This window comes from Canis aureus, chromosome 21, assembly GCF_053574225.1.
Source record: "Canis aureus isolate CA01 chromosome 21, VMU_Caureus_v.1.0, whole genome shotgun sequence".
NCBI lineage: Eukaryota > Metazoa > Chordata > Mammalia > Carnivora > Canidae > Canis > Canis aureus.
This window is the reverse complement of record NC_135631.1, coordinates 13,241,581-13,259,053: the sequence shown is the minus strand read 5'-3', so window position 1 is coordinate 13,259,053 and position 17,473 is coordinate 13,241,581. Positions and strand designations below refer to the sequence as shown.

Sequence of the window (17,473 nt, the reverse complement as noted above, 5' to 3'; positions counted from 1 at the left end):
GCTGGCAGTTAGAAACTGCCCTTTACTAATGTAGAAAAGATTTAGAGGCATTTAAGGCATCAAATGTTAATTCTTAATCTGTAAATGTAGTATAATTTCAGTTCATTTTCATTTCATTTATCTCTTTAGCTCATTCTGATTTAGAGGTTCTTTAATAATGGGGTCTGTAGATTTCCCCACAAATGGTCTTCAGGAGGTCTGTCTGTCCTTGAAAGTGCTAAGTTCTATGGGCACCAAAAATACCTTGTATTTGGTTGGTTGAACAGTCCCTCATTTTTAATCAAATTTTCAGGGAGTCGCTGGCCAAAAAAAAGTTGAAAAACCACTGTTCTGAGTCCTATGTGGTTTATTTTATTTTATTTTTTTATTATTTATTTATTTATTTATTTATTTATTTATTTATTTATTTATTTATTTATTTTTTGTAATTGCTTTTAGGCTGGAGGTCCACCTAAGAAGGGGAAGCCGGCTGCACCAGGCAGCACAGGGAGCGCTGGAACCAAGAACAAGAAAGGACCAGAGACCAAAGAGATAGTGGAGCCCGAGCTCTCGGTCAGTACCATACGAGGTGCCTCAAACTCAGAAAAGCATGGAAAATCGGTTCCTATGAGAATATTTGAGTTCTTTGTTTCCTGAGCTGTACAACATATATAGTTGATTGATATTTTTTAGCTTATTGAAATGGTGCCACAACATACACGTGGAGTGTCCATGTAGTTTGGCCTGCGGTATTTTTACATCCTCGTCATCTGTTTCCTAAAGCAATTCTTTATTTTTTTTAAGATGCATATATTTATTTGAGAGAGAGCATGCGCAGTGGGCCGGGGTAGGGGCAGAGAGAGAGAAATATATATTTTTTAAGATTTTATTTATTCATGAGAGACAGAGAGAGAGAGGCAGAGACATAGGCAGAGGAAGAAGCAGGCTCCCTGCAGGAACCTGAAGTGGGACTCAAACCCCAGACCCGAGATCAAGCCCTGAGCATGACGCTCAACCACTGAGCCACCCAGGTGTCCCAGAGAGAATCTTAAGCAGACTCTGCACTGAGTGCGAGCCAGACATAAGGCTCAATTTCATGACCCTGAGATCACAGCCTGAGCCAAAACTGAGAGTTGGACACTTCAACTAACTGTACCACCCAGGCATTCCCTGCCACAAGCAATTCTTAATTTTAATGTTTTTGTATTTTACAGATAGAAGTATGTGAAGAAAAAGCTTCAGCTGTCCTTCCTGCTACCTGTATACAACTTCTAGACAGCAGTAACTGGAAGGAAAGGCTGGCCTGTATGGAAGAGTTCCAAAAGGTAGGTGCACATAGATGAGTTGAATGCAAAAGAACATTGCATTATATAGAAGCGATGAAATTGACAAAGTGCTTGCCCTACTTACTGTGTTTTGTATCCAGTGAACATGTTTTAGGTTGTTAACTAAAGATGAGTGGGGGGGGAGGGGGTGCGGTTTTAGCTCTGTAGTGTTAATCTTTCAATATCTGCTTTCTATCTATGGCTTGTGTAAGCTCATAACTTAATATTCAACAAAAGTAGGTTTATTTTGAATTATAAGATTTAGATGAATTTTAATATCACAGTATTTGTTCATTAAACTTTTCATGGGCAAACAGATCACTCCAGTTAAACCACCCCTCATCCATTTCTATTTCTCTCTTTGTTGTCATGATGAGAAGGAGAACAGACATTGTTACTTGGTATGAGAAGCACCTTTCAGAAATCCTTGTTGAAAAGGAGCATGAAAGTTCCTTTTTGACATTTACTCTGATTCTCATGAGGAAGGTGTGTAGAAACCACAAGGGCACTGGGACTTGAGGCAGAAGACCTGGCTTTCAGTCCTGCCTGTGCCATGCATCAGGTTTAGACCTGAGTTGTGCATCTTTGAAGTTTAGTACTTAACCACTTCTAACCTATCCTACTTTGTGATGTGTTTTTAGGAAAATCAGATAAGTCAAAATATGTATAAGCAGTTTCTGCCATACATTAGGCAAATGAAAACTTTTACTGTTATATTCCTTGGACCAAATTCTTCGTTAAATCCTGAAATGGGGTGGGGGGGGCGGAATTTCAATGGTATTAATATAACTGTACATCAAATATCCAAATCAAGAAACAAATCTATTTGAGCTCCGTCTGTAACCTTCCTCTTTTAAGTCACCTACTTGACTTTGGTATCTACCCTTTCCCTAGGTAACCATTAATCCCTTAAATATCATTCTTTTGTTTTACTTCAAGGCTGTTGAACTAATGGATCGAACTGAAATGCCATGCCAGGCATTAGTGAGGATGCTAGCCAAGAAACCTGGGTGGAAAGAAACCAATTTTCAGGTAATTTTTAATTGGAGATTTTAATATCTTTCATTAAAGTAATTTCCATCATACTCTATAAATTGAGAAAGATGTAGTTTGCTAATGATTTCTAGCCTTTTTTAAAAAAATCACTCAACCAACGTGTCATCTAACTTTAAATGTAAACAATGGAGTGTGTACATTTTGATTCAACACATAACCATACCTTTGTGTAATTGATAGTTTATATGGAAGTATATATCTATATATTGTATAATTTATGTATATGCATTTTTCTTCTCATTAGTTAGGGCTAGAAGCCCCTTAATCTTCACATGTCAAGAAAGGGATGGACAGGGAGACAAGTTTCTTACTTGTTTGTATAAAAGATAAAAGGTCTTTAGATTGCCAGTGAAAAATTACCACATAGTTGAAAGTATTAACTGATAATAGAGATAAAATTTAACAGTGCCATTATTTAGCCTAAAAAGTAGGTATAAAGGGAGGTATAAGAAAGATACAGTGGGCTCACGGGGAGCCTGCTTCTCCCTCTGCCTATGTCCCTCCCTCTCTCTCTGTCTCTCTCATGAATAAATAAATAAAATATTTATTTAAAAAAAGTGATACAGGAAAGAAAAGTTTCCTTCTCTAGATATTCATAGACCTTGTGGGAAACAAAAGTTTGAAATATATCAGGTTTATTTTGGGCATCCTGCTAGTCCCTTTTTTGCTTCTCTTCTGCCACTTCTTGTTCTCTCTTTAGGATCATTGGCTTCCTTGCACACTGTGTTCCCTTAGCACTGTTCCAGCACTTCAGCCATACCATCCAGCTCCAGAAAGTCTTCCTCTGCCAAGAGGTTTTCGTGCTGCCCTCCTCCCCTACACACCACTTTTAAAACCCCTCTTTATGCAGCTTCTTAAGTGAAAAAGCATACCTGATTTGAGCTAATACCCTCCTATGTGTTAGATCCATAACAGAGGATAATTTTATATGTGTATTTTTCTTTATAACAACTTTATTGAGAGTGTAAAACTCACCATTTTGAAGTGTACAATGCAGCAGTTCTTAGTATATTCAGAGTTCTGCAACTCCTACCACTCTATAATTTTAGAATATTTTCATCACTCCAGAAAGAAACCCCATACCCATCAGCAGTCACTCTTCCTCCCCAGATTCCCCCTGTCCCTGGCAACTATGAACTCTACTTTCTGTCTCTATGGATTACTTCTCCTGGACAATTCGTATAATGAAATGTCTTTTACTTAGCATAATATTTTCAGGGTTCACCCAGATGGTAGCACTTATAACTCTACATTCTTTTTTATCACTAAATAGTATTCCATTACATGGATGTAGAACATTTTCTTTAACCATTTATAAGTTGAAGGGCATTGGTGGCGTTTCCACTTTGTGACTGTCTCTGAACGTTCACGTACAAGTTTTTTTGTGAGCACATTTTTTTAAAAGATTTATTAATCTTTTAGTAGGGGGAGGGGCAGAGGCAGAGGCAGAAGGGGAGGGTGAAAGAGAGAGAGAGAGAATCCCGAGTAGATGCCCCACTGAGTATGGAGCTCAATGCAGGGCTCCATCTCATGACCCTGAGATTATGACCTGAGTCAAGATCAAGAGTTAGACGCCTCACTGACTGAGCCACCCAGGTGCCCCTATGTGAGCACATTTTTAATTCTCGTCGATATATACCTAGAATTAGAATTACTGGGTCATATGGTAACTGTGTTTAACTTTTTGAAGAACTGCCAAACTGTTTTCCAATGTGGCTTCACCATTTTACATTTGCACCAGTGGTGCAAGAGAATTCTAATTTCTGTACATCCTCACCAATTCCTGTTATTTATTTATTTGTTTTTTTTTTAATATTTTTTATTTTATTTATTCATAGAGACACACAGAGAGAGAGAGGCAGAGAAACAGGCAGAGGGAGAAGCAGGCTCCATGCAGAGAGCCTGACGTGGGACTCTACCCAGGGTCTCCAGGATCACGCCCTGAGCTGCAGGCAGAGCTAAACCGCTGCGCCACCGGGGCTGCCCCTTATTTGTTTTTTAAATTCCTGTTATTTAAATATTCAAACAAGACAGAGGGAAATATTGATGAGCAAAGGGGTCCCAAGAGTCATACATCTGCCATCATCACATTAACGTCTTTAAATTATTTTCACATCTTCTTCATTCTTCCACTTAAAAATCTACAAGTTCTTGAAATCTCTCAAGTTCTGTGTATGTGTGTGTGTGTGTGTGCGTGCGCGCGCACATGCACACACATCTGCGTGAGGATTGTAGTTTTTTGTAAGCAACACTAGTAGGAACTCTGAGTTATGCGGTTAGTTTGGTCATTTATTATGTATTTCAGGATGTGTATTCAGTACTATATGCAAATAACCCTAAGAGGAGAATAGAGAAACTAATTTTATCAGTTCATAAACTTTTCATGTACTAACTTTGCTTGTTAATATTTTAAAACATTGAGTTTGGTTTTTTCTCTCTTGCTGTCAATTAGCTATTTTAATTCATAGCAAGGATAAAAATTATTTTGCATCTTTGTCAAAATTGTCATTTTTGGGCAGCCCGCGTGGCTCAGTGGTTTAGCGTCGCCTTCAGCCCAGGGCGTGATCCTGGAGACCCAGGATCGAGTCCCACGTCAGGCTCCCTGCATGGAGCCTGCTTCTCCCTCTGCCTGTGCCTCTGCCTCTCCCTCTCTCTGTCTCTCATGAATAAATAAAATCTTAAAAAAAAAAATTGTCATTTTTAAAGGCATCTGGCTGGCTCAGCCGGTAGAGCATGAAGCTCTGGATCTCAGGGTCATGAGTTTGCACCCCATGTTGAATGTAGAGCTTACTTTAAAAATAAATAAATAAATAAATAAATAAACTTGTAATTTTTAGTTTGGTCATGTTCTCAGGTATCCCTGTGTTACATCTTTAGGCTGCCATAAAAATAAGTAAATCAGTGTTTTTGGCTTACTCATAAATTTATGATGCTTATCCTTGTTCAGGTGATGCAGATGAAGCTTCACATAGTTGCTCTGATTGCCCAGAAGGGGAATTTTTCCAAAACTTCAGCTCAGATTGTCTTGGATGGCCTTGTGGACAAGATTGGAGATGTGAAATGTGGGAACAATGCAAAAGAAGCTATGACAGCAATAGCAGAAGCTTGCATGTTGCCATGGACAGCTGAACAGGTTAGTGACAGAGCTTTCTTTTCCCAACTTTTTCTGGCTTTTTCCTGAATTTTAATTTAAGGTTACTGATTAAACTGTAGTTCTTTTCATCTCAAGTCAAAACATTTTTATATTGTGCATTTTTATCTTTACCTCTAATAGTATACAGTTGCCTGATAAGAATTTATCTTGGCCAAGAATATTCTATTAAAAGATGAGAGTGATTTTTCTCTTAAGACATTATAATTCAGAGTGATCACTAATGAAGAGTTGTAAAGTCCAGAATGCTTTTAATACTACTGTCACATACCTCATTTTCTTGTGTTAGTTAAATATTTCATTCCTAAGGCAATTCTATCAGCATTGGAAAAACCACTTCTACCTTTATGCCATACTATATTTCTGTGAGATATATAAGAGGGAATACATGCTTATTTGTGTTTTCTTCCTTCTTCGCTTCAGGTTATGTCAATGGCTTTCTCACAGAAGAATCCCAAGAATCAATCGGAAACTCTGAATTGGCTATCAAATGCAATAAAAGAATTTGGTTTTTCTGGGTAAGTCAGAAAGAAATGAGGTACAGAATAATTAAATATTGTGCCTACCTCTGACTTGTTATTCTGTTTGCTGTAGCTATCTCTGCCATTTATGAGAAGCCAGAGCTGGGTCATCTAATATCTATATAAAACAAAACTACCTTTGTTCCTCAAAAGTTGATGTTGGTTCATGCTCCTGCATTTTTATGTCCACTAACATTAGAGCTCTCTAAGTTATCTTTCCATAAGTGTTAATAACTATCCCTTAGAAAAGCCAGTTCCAAGGATTTTTAGTCAAACACATTTGGAAATTACTACATATCATCACATTCGTTTAGAGATCTGTCATGCATGTTGGTGAATTAAAGAAGTTTACCTAAACAACAGAGAAGCTTACCTAACTTTATTTATTAACCCACTGTTTCCCAAACTTGTTTGCATATTGAACACATTTGTTTATTTAACAAAATTTTACAGAGCTTACTTTATGCCAGGCACTTTTTTTTTTTTTTTTTAAGATTTTATGTATTTGAGAGAGACACAGAGATAGCAAGAGAGTGGGAACAGGGAGGAGAGGGAGAAGCAGGCTCCCCGCTAAGCAAGGAGCCTGACTTTAGGCTCAGTCCCAGGACCCTGGGATCATGCCCTGAGCCAAAGGCAGATGCTTAACTGACTGAGCCACCCAGGCGCCCCTATGCCAGGCACTTTCTTTTTCTTTTTCTTTTTCTTTTTCTTTTTCTTTTTCTTTTTCTTTTTCTTTTTCTTTTTCTTTTTCTTTTTCTTTTTCTTTTTTTTTCTTTTTCTTTTTCTTTTTCTTTTTCTTTTTCTTTTTCTTTTTTTCTTTTTTCTTTTTTCTTTTTTCTTTTTTTCTTTTTTTCTTTTTTTCTTTTTCTTTTTTTTCTTTTTCTTTTTCTTTCCTTTTCCTTTTCCTTTTTTTTTTTTCTTTTTTGCCAGGCACTTTCTAAATAATAATTCATTTCATTTAATTCTTATAAAAACTATGTGAGGTATTGTCATTCCCATTTTAAACATGTGGAAACTGGGGCACAGGAAGCTTGAGTCATCTGTCCAAGTCACAGTTCTGAAGTGGCAAAGCCAAGATTTGAATCTAGGCATTCAGATTCTAAGAAAGAATACCGTAACTGCTATACCATGTTACCTTTCTCCGTGCCATGCTTGTTTTTTACTATATACCTCTTAATGTCTTACAGAGTAGTTTTCTAGGGGCTCTTGGGTGGCTCAAACAGTTAAGTGTGTGACTTCAGCTCAGGTCATGATTTCGGGGTCCTGGAATTGAGCCTCACATTGGGCTTCTCTCTCATCAAAGAGTCTACTTATTCCTCTGCCCCTGACTTTGCTTGTGTCTGCACTCTCTCTGTCTTTCTCAAATAAATAAATAAAATCTTAAAAAAAAAAAAAAAAAAAAAACCAACAATATAGTTTTTTACATTCTACCAAATAAAGAAATACTACCCTAGAGGTTCTCAAATGACATTCAAGCAAAGACACAATTATTTGGGGGTGCCTGAATGGTTCAGTCAGTTAAGTGTCTGACTCTTGGTCTCAGCTCATGATCTCAGGGTTTTGAGATCAAGCCCTATATCGGGCTCTGGGTTCACTGGGGAGTCTGATTAAGATTCTCTCTCTCCGGGGATCCCTGGGTGGCTTAGTGGTTTAGCGCCTGCCTTCAGCTCAGAGCGTGGTCCTGGAGTCCCGGATCGAGTCCTGCATTGGGTTCCCTGCATGGAGCCTGCTTCTTCCTCTGCCTGTCTCTACCTCTCTCTCTCTCTCTCTTTCTCTCTCTCATGAATAAATAAATAAAATCTTTAAAAAAAAAAAAAAAAGATTCTCTCTCCCCCTTTCTGCCCCTCCCTCTACTCACACACATGCACACACTCTCTCAACTAAAAAATCGTAAAAATTTTAAAAAATGAAAATAGCAAGGAGTGATTGTTCTTCAGTAGGTAATAGAGGGAAATGAGTTGGGGGGGTGGGTCGGGAGTAGGAAGAGATAATATATGAGAAAGAATGGGGCCAGGTCACATTGGGCCTCAGGTTTTGAATAAGTTGAAAACCATTAGATGATTTTTTTAAAATATTTTTATTTATTCATGAGCAACAGAGAGAGAGAGAGAGAGAGAGGCAGAGACATAGGCAGAGGGAGAAGCAGGCTGCATGCAGGGAGCTGGATGTGGAACTTGATCCCGGAACTCCGGGATCATGCCCTGGGCCGAAGGCGCCGGTCAACCACTGAGCTACCCAGGCATCCCCCATTAGATGATTTTAAGCAGAAAAGTAATAGGATCATTTGGACTGTAGTCGGAGAGAACAGATAGTATGGATCAAAGAGACTAGTTAGTAAGCTATTGGAATAATCCTGTCAAAATATAGTGGCTTGGACATAGTTTGTAGAGATGAAGTATTAGGACTCAGAATATATTTGAAAGATCTGAACAGGTTACTGGGTATAGGAGAGAGAAGAGTGAAGGATGGCCTTAGTGACTGATGGAATGATGTGGCTCTTTACTGAGGTAGGGAAGATTGTGGGAAGAGCAGCATTTGAGTCAAGAGTCAAGAATTTTGGACCTGACAGATGTGGGACATCTACTATACATTTGAATGGAAGTATTACAAAGGCTGTGTGTGTGTGTGTGTGTGTGTGTGTGTGTGTGTGTGTGTGTGTATGAATCTAGAATTCAGAGGATAGGTTAACACTGGGATTTAGGAGTAATGAGCATGTAGACAGTATATAATGTTCCCTGTAAATGAATGGGGAGAGAGAATAGGTGAGAGTTGAGGACAGAGCCAAAGGGAACCAGTCCTAGAGTCTGGTTTTATAAAACTCTTGAGTACTTTGAGGATTTCATTTTTTTGTTTCTAATTTTAAATGTTATTTCTTTTAGATTGAATGTGAAAGCTTTCATTAGCAATGTGAAGACAGCTCTTGCTGCAACAAACCCAGTGAGTACATACCACATATGTAGGAACATTGCAGCCATCTTTGTGGTTCTGTTTTCATTTGGAAAGTTCTTTTTGTTTTGTCTGCCAGGCTGTGAGGACTTCAGCCATCACCCTGCTTGGTGTGATGTATCTGTATGTTGGTCCCTCTTTGCGAATGTTCTTTGAGGATGAGAAGCCTGCCCTCCTATCCCAAATAGATGCAGAATTTGAGAAGGTAAAGATTCCAAAAATGATACAGTCCATTAGTAGACTTGAGAATGCTCATGTTAGTTGAGTTTAAGCTTTTAACCCTTTGGAATTAAGACTATATATGTATTTGCTTTTATATGCATAAAGTATCCCTGGGAAGAATTCATAAGAAATTGATGGCTTTGTTTATGAGGAGGACAACTGGATAGCTGTGGTAAAGGAGGGGAAATTTTTCTCTTTATGTCTTTTGTACCTTTGGAATATCAAACATTTGAATATATTGCCTATTCAGAAAGTATATCAACATTTAAAATTGCTTTAAATAAAAACAGAAACTTGGTCTTCCTGGAATAAACTTTCTAACCAAAGTTGCTGAGTTTGGGCAGACTTGCTCTATACTTCTTGGGCATCCAAGTCAAAAGACAGCTTCATGATTGGAAAGTCAGATTCTAGTAGGTTTGTATAAAAAAACCTTTTGCAAAAAAACAAAAACTTTTGCCATATAATCTCAAATTTGGGATCTGTGTAGGAATTAAAATATATGTTGGGGAGGACTCTTTGGGTTGCTTGGTTAACCATCTGACTCTTAATTTCAGCTAAAGTCATAATCTTAGGGTTGTGAGATCGAGTTCTGTGTCAGGTTCTGTGCTGGGTATAGAGCCTGCTTAAGGTTCTCCCCTCCCCCCTTTCTTAAACTGTGTAAATTTTAAGTGGTATGAAGGAATAGGAAAGTTTAACATAGGCCCATTCTCTAACTTGTTTGCTCTTGTACCGTTCATCAAGTTCATTAGCCTCACTGATTTGTTTGTGTGTAGATGCAGGGGCAGAGCCCACCTGCTCCAACCAGAGGAATTTCCAAACACAGCATTAGTGGTACAGATGAAGGAGAAGATGGAGATGAACCAGATGAGGTGGGCACTGATGTTGTAGATCTTTTGCCGAGGACAGAAATCAGGTAGGTTTGTTGCAAATGGTTTATTGGATTTATGTAATGGGGGAGAAGGAGGGGGCGGTTTGTAGTGAATTCTTAGTGTTAATCTTCTTTTTCTCAGTCAAGAATACTTCTTTGACATCATTTCTTTAAGAGTCTGGAATTAAGGATTCTGTCTTCTGCTTTTTCAGTGATAAAATCACTTCAGAGTTGGTGTCTAAGATTAGTGACAAGAATTGGAAGATTAGGAAAGAAGGCCTTGATGAAGTTGCGGGTATTATCAATGAAGCAAAATTTATCCAGCCGAATATAGGTGAACTGCCAACTGCCTTGAAAGGTCGACTCAATGATTCGAATAAAATATTGGTACGTAAAACATATGCCTATTCTTTTCTTTCCTTCCCTCTTCCCTGTAGGAAGTTCCTTTTTAATAATCTTCACCTACAAAAGAAATGAATGGTCACTTTACTTTGAACTAAAAATAATCTCCTTTAATTTCTTAAGTGTGCCTCAAGATAGGTTGGTAGATGGCAGGTTTATTAATCAAATTCTCATGAATCTCAGACTTGCTTTTTATAGGACTCTAATATTAAATATCCTTCTATAAAACTAGCTTGTTATTTGTGTAAACATGCTTAATTTCTAATTTTTTGATTTGGGTTTTTATGACAGGATTTTCTTAAGCTTTACCTTTAAAATTATAAAGCACTATCCTTTCTGGTCTAAAATCCTAATACTCCAGTGTTAGAACTAATGATAAAAGGAGAGGCCACTGCCTGTAAATTACTCATAAGCTAATTAGAATGGCATCATAACAAACTGACTATCCTGTCTTTTAAGTAGGCCTGAAACTTTCTACTGCATTGACTGCTTACCAGCTGACTTAGAGAACTTTAAATACAGTTTGCTCTTGGTTTCAACATCAAGTGTTGGCTCTTTTCCCACTCAGGTGCAACAGACATTGAATATCCTCCAGCAACTGGCAGTAGCCATGGGCCCAAACATCAAGCAGCATGTGAAGAACTTAGGCATCCCTATCATCACAGTTCTTGGAGACAGCAAGGTAAACCTGACTGCTGACCACAGCTCCCTTCTGGAATAGGCCAGTCACATTCTTGGGCTAAGAGCAGTTCTTACATCTGCGTGTAAGAGTATACATAAACAATCTATAAACTTTGTAGGCAAAAGAACATTAGGAGGAAAATAGTAATAAACATCTTTACCTCCCAGGCTCACCTTCATAAAGTGAGCAATTATGTCACTAGCTTTACGACTCTTAGATAAGTTATTTATCTTCTTTGAGGTTCAGTTCCTTTATCTGTGAAATTTCATTCTTCAGAGCTAAATAACGATCTGTACATCAGGTACCTGTTACTATCTCATATAGTATGGACTTGAGAAATGTTGGCTATTATGATTATGACATCATTGTTATAAGTACTGTTATGAAGAGTGAATACATTTATGAATTTTGAGGTCATGTATTTATTTTCTTCCTTGTTCTCCTGAACTGCTGGAGCAAAATCTTCTGTCACTTAGTTTCACAGTTCTAGAATTGGTCTTCTCAAAAGTTGTAAGCCTCTTATATTTAGCCCTAGATTGAATATTTGAATGTGTCTTTATTTTGTGCAATTCATTTAATGTAAGGAGTTGGAGTGTTTTAATATTTTCCTGTCAGTAAGACCTCATTCTATGAACACATAAATATGAAAATTTTAAGTGTTCAGGCAAATTTAGTAATTTCAGTCTATTATGAGTTTTCTACCCTGTAAATTGTTAGTAATTTCAGTCTAACTATTATGAGTTCTCTTCCCTGTAGAGTTACATTCTTTAGTAGAGAACTATGGACATAACTTCAGAAAATGAAACCTCTGAATTTATTCCCTTTACATGATATGTTATGCCCAGGTCACTGTTTTTGCCTAGTTTAATGGAGAATGGGATCTTACAATTGGAATTTTGTTTCTCCTTTTGGATTTTCAGTACAACTGTAGAACTCAATTCTGTGTCAGAGAAGTTGATTCCAAGTATATTCGTGTGGACCTTAGAGAAACCTCCATTGTTCATGTTGCCAAAGCAACAAACTTTTTCACTCCCTACCTTCAAACCGTAACTGATATTATATTTACTAATTCTTTCCATTTAGAACAATGTTCGGGCTGCTGCACTAGCAACTGTGAATGCTTGGGCAGAACAGACAGGCATGAAGGAATGGCTAGAGGGCGAAGATCTTTCTGAAGAGCTCAAAAAGGAAAATCCTTTCTTGAGGCAAGAGGTAAGTACTACAATTATGATGTGCTTTACTCATGAATTTTACCTTCTTAGAGGTATGACCTACCTAATAAATATACTTATATGGATAGAATGAGTTTCATTACGAAACAGTTAATAAAATGAAACCAAATTCCTGAAACTTTTATGCTCATGTACCTCTTTTTTTCCCTTTCTTCATATACTTTTTTTTAACAATAAATTTTCTTAAAGATTTATTTGAAAGAAAGAGCATGCACACACTTAAGTGGGGGAAGAGGCGGAGGGGGGGGGAGAGAATCCTCAAGCAGATTCCCAGCTGAGTGGGGAGCCCAACTTGGGGCTCCATCCCAGAACCCTCAGATCATGACCTAAGCCAAAGTCAAGAGTCAGACGCTCAACCAACTGAGCCACCCAGGTGCCCCTTAACAATAAAATTTTTTAAAGGACTAGACTTTTTGTGAAATTTTCTCTTTTCTTGAACTCTGAAATGGTAAAATAAAAGGTTTTAATCAGAACATAAAAATAAATTCAGCATTCAAAAATCCATCAGTATAATTCATCATACCAGCAGGCTAAAGAAGAAAAAGTATAATTGTGTCGTATAATTGTATCAGTTGACGCACAAAAAAGGATTTGAGAAAATCCAACATCTGTTCAAGACAAAAACTCTGAGCATATTAGTAATAGAAGAGAAAAGAATTACCTCAGCTTGATGAAGACCACCTACAGAAAACCTCTATAGATAATATCATTCTTATCTAAAGAGTGGTGAAAGACTGAATGCTTTCCTCATAAGATTGTAAACAATGTCCATTTTCACCATTATTAATTAGCATAGTATGGGAAGTTCTAGTCACTGCAATGAGGCAAGAAAAAGAAACGAAAGATTGGAAAAAAAGTAAAACTATCCTTAATGGCAGATAACATGGCTATCTACACAGAAAATGCTAAGGAATCTACAAGTAAACTAATAAACGAGTTCAGTAACATTGTAGGATACAAAATTAATACCCAAAAATCAATCACATCTCTTTATAATATAGTGAACATATGGAAATTGAAATAAAAAAATAATACCATGTACAATTACTCCAAAGAAAATGACATCCTTAGATGTACACTTAACAAAGCAAATACAGAATGTGTATACTGGAAGTTACAGAATGCTGATGAAAGAATTCAAGGAAGACCTAAATAGATAGAGAGATACGCCATGATCATAGATAGGAAGGCTCAATGTAGAGATGTCCATTCTCCCCAAATTGACCTATAGGTTTAATGTAATTTCCATCAAAATTGCAGCAAGTTTTTTTTTTTTTTATAGACAAATAGAAGTTTATTCTAAGATCTATATTCTAGGTAAAACAATCTTGACAAAGAAGAAAAGCATGGAAATAATCACTCTACCATATATTAAGGCTTACATATTGCTAACATAATCAAGAAACTGACCTAGAGGTTGGGAGACAGAGGACAGATCCAGGTCAGTAGAACTGAAGAGAAAACCCAGAAATAGACCCACCAAATGTGATCAACTAGTTTTTGACAAAGTTACCAAAGTAATTTAGTGTAGGAGCTAGCCTTTTCAACAAATGACTCTAGAGCCTTTGACACTTGTAGAGAAAACACTGAACCTCAATCTAAACCTTCCATCCTGTAGAAATATTAACTCAGACTGGATCATGGACTGAAATGTAGAACATAAATCTATAAAACTTTAATTTATTTATTTAAGTAAGCTCCACACCTAGCATGGAGTCCAGCATGGGGTTTGAACTTCTGACCCTGAGATGAAGACCTGAGCTGAAATCAAGAATCGGATGCTTAACCAACTGAGCCACACAGGCACCCCAAGTCTTTAGAACTTTTAAAGATAACATCAATGAAAAACTTCAGGATATAGAAATTCTTCAGGCAAGGAATTCTTAGATTTGACACCAAAACCACAGTCCTATCAATAAAAAGAATTGATAAAGGTGTACCTCATAAAAATTATGAACTTTTACACTCTGCAGCCATGTGAAGATGATGAAAAGGCAGGTACGCTGCTGGAGAAAATATTTGCAAACTCAATACCTGATAACCATTATTTAAAATATGTAAAGAATTCGCATAACAGTAAAAAAAAAAAAAAAAAAAAATTAGAAAATGGCCAAAAGATGGGGCACCTGACTGGTTCAGTTGGTGAAGCATACGACTCTTGATCTCAGTGTCATGAGTTTGAGTCCTACATTGGGCATAGAGTCTACTAAAAAAAAAAAAAAAAGAAAAGACAAGAAAATGGTCAAAATACATGAATAGATGTTTCTCTGAAGAGGATATTTGCATATAAGCCCATGAAAGTTGTTCAGTATTATTAGCCATGAGGAAATGTAAGTTAAAACTATATTGACATATCACTACAACTATCAGAATTACTGAAATGTGATAACACCAGATGCTGGCAAGGATGCAAAGAAATTTGAACACTCTGCTGGAGGAAATGTAAAATGGTATAGCCACTCTGAGAAAGGGTTTGGCAGTTTCTTATATGTGGGATGCCTGGGTAGTTCAGTGGTCGAGTGTCTGCCTTTGGCTCAGGTCGTGATCCCGGGGTCCTGGGATTGAGTCTTACATCAGGCTCCCTCTGCCTCTCTGTGTCTCTCATAAATAAATAAAGTCTCTTTTAAAAAAAAGAACAAAAACTTAACATATAAGGGGCACCTGAGTGGCTCAGTCAGTAAGGGTCCAACTCTTGATCTCAGCACAGGTCATGATCTCAGGGTCATGAGTTTGAGCTCCACGTTGGGCTCCAGGCCCAGTGGGGAATCTGCCTGAGATTCTGACTCTCCCTCTCCCTCTGCCCCATCCCTCACACAAACGCTGTCTCTCTCTCAAGTCTTTTTTAAAAACCCCAAAACCGAATGTATAGTTACTATATGACCCAGCAATTGTGATCTTTTTATTCCATAAAAATGAAAATCTGAGTCTGCATAAACATTTATTCACAGATAATCATAGCTTCATTCATGATACAAAAAAAACTAGAAACAGCCCAGATATCCTTCAACAGGTGCAAGGTTAAACCAACTGTTTTATGTCCATACAGTAATACTATTTAGCAATACACGAATCAGATATGTGCAACAATTGAGATTAATCTCCAAGGGATTATGTTGAGTGGTGAAACTGAGCTCCAGTTACATACCATATGATTCCATTTGTTGAATATATTTGAAATTACAAATTTTAGAAAGGGAGAACAGATCAGTAGTTACCAGGGATTGGAATGGGAGAAGTGAGATGCTTGTGGTTATAAAGGAGGCAACATGAGGGATCCTTACAATGGAACTGCTTAAAATTCTGACTGTGATGTCAGATGTAGTAAAATATATGTGATAAAATCCTTAAAATCCTAGCACTAAGTAAGTATACACACAGACAAAAATGACAACAGCAAAGCTGGGCATTATGAACAAGATCAGTGGATTGTATCTGTCAATATCCTGGTTGTGATACTACAGTATAATTTTTTTTTTTAAGATTTTATTTATTTATTCATGAGAGAGAGAGGCAGAGACATAGACACAGGCAAAGAGAAAAGCAGGCTCCCTGTGGAGAACTCAATCCCAGGACGCCTGGATCACACCCTGAGCCAAAGGCAGACTCTCAACCACTGAGCCACCCAGGTGTCCCTATGTATAATTTTATAAAGTGCTACTGTTGGAGGAAACTGAGTGCATGGGATCTGTGTTATTTCTTATATAACTCCATATGACTACAATTATCAATACAAACTTCAACTAAAAAATAGAGATATGAATTATTTTGAAGGAATAGAGAAAAACTGTTGATATAAGGCTGAAAACAAGTCCTGGTAGAACTTGTCCTCCCCTGATCAGATAAGTGTTCTGCATTTTCTCTGGCTAGGTAAATTCTTAGAATTTTTTTAAAAAGATAAGTGAAAGTTGTTCATCTTTAAAATACATTAAGAACTATTAAAGCTTTTAGAGTTAAAAAAAAAAAAAGTAAAGCTTTAGAGTTTTTTTTTTTTTTAAGATTTTATTTATTTATTCACGAGAGACAGAGACAGCGACATAGGCAGAGAGAGAAACAGGCTCCCTACAGGGAGCCCAGTGTGGGACTCGATCCCAGAACCCCAGGATCACGACCTGAGCCAAAGGCAGAGACACTTAACCGCTGAGCCACTCAGGTGCCCCAGAACTTTAGAGTTTAATGCTTAAGTATGGTCCAAAGAACCATGTCCTTATCTTTCTTTTTTTTTAAAAAAGATTTTATTTATTCATGAGAGACTCAGAGAAAAAGAGGCAGAGACACAGGCAGAGGGAGAAGCAGGCTCTTAGCAGGGAGCCTGATGGGGACTGGATCCTGGGTCTCCAGGGTCACACCCTGGGCTGAAGGTGGTGCTAAATTGCTGAGCCACCCAGGCTGCCCACCATGTCCTTATCTTAAAGAAGATTGTCATCTTTGTGTATATTATTTAAATACAGCGTAGTTCTTGAACAATGAAAATTACTGATTTTATAATGGAAAGTTGTAGCGTAAGAACTAATTCAGTGTTTGGTACTGATGCAGTCATAAAGCATAAGATGTAAGTAATAATTTTCCACTTGAAGTGTATAACTGGTCTTTATTTCTTTTGGCAGCTTCTGGGCTGGCTGGCTGAGAAACTACCAACTCTTCGTTCCACCCCCACAGACCTTATCCTTTGTGTTCCCCATCTCTATTCATGCCTGGAGGATCGCAATGGAGATGTGCGGAAGAAGGCCCAAGATGCCTTGCCGTTTTTCATGATGCATCTGGGATATGAGAAAATGGCCAAGGCTACCGGGAAACTAAAGGTGTTACTTCTTGTGGTTTGCTGCTGTTAAAAGCCATTAGAAAAATATTGAACATGAGTTTATATAGGCAAGAGATCATATTACCTCCTAGGAGTTGCACTTGAAATCCCAATGAGAGCAAATCTACAATATCGAACAGTACGCAGAACTCAAAGAACCTGACTCTGCAGGGGCAAAAATTACAACCTTCTAGAATGGTAGCTAATTTAGTATGACTTCATAATGTGTTACTTCTCTTGCACTGTGTGCCACCTCCCTTACTTCATAGGTATTTCAAAACTAGGAGTTCA

The 17,473-nt window shown here is 37.6% G+C and overlaps 1 protein-coding gene across 6 annotated transcripts in view; it reads left to right on the top strand.

The window, feature by feature from the left end:
• CKAP5 (cytoskeleton associated protein 5) overlaps positions 1-17,473 on the top strand; it is a 106,934-nt gene that overhangs the window by 60,458 nt on the left and 29,003 nt on the right. For all 6 annotated transcript variants that reach the window (XM_077863101.1, XM_077863100.1, XM_077863099.1 and 3 more), the window contains exons 14-25: positions 439-552; positions 1,194-1,304; positions 2,244-2,336; positions 5,308-5,493; positions 5,935-6,029; positions 8,912-8,969; positions 9,058-9,183; positions 9,974-10,113; positions 10,281-10,455; positions 11,039-11,152; positions 12,236-12,364; positions 16,989-17,183. In XM_077863101.1, the coding sequence (XP_077719227.1) occupies positions 439-552; positions 1,194-1,304; positions 2,244-2,336; positions 5,308-5,493; positions 5,935-6,029; positions 8,912-8,969; positions 9,058-9,183; positions 9,974-10,113; positions 10,281-10,455; positions 11,039-11,152; positions 12,236-12,364; positions 16,989-17,183 (1,536 nt within the window). The remainder of the gene's footprint in view (positions 1-438; positions 553-1,193; positions 1,305-2,243; positions 2,337-5,307; positions 5,494-5,934; positions 6,030-8,911; positions 8,970-9,057; positions 9,184-9,973; positions 10,114-10,280; positions 10,456-11,038; positions 11,153-12,235; positions 12,365-16,988; positions 17,184-17,473) is intronic.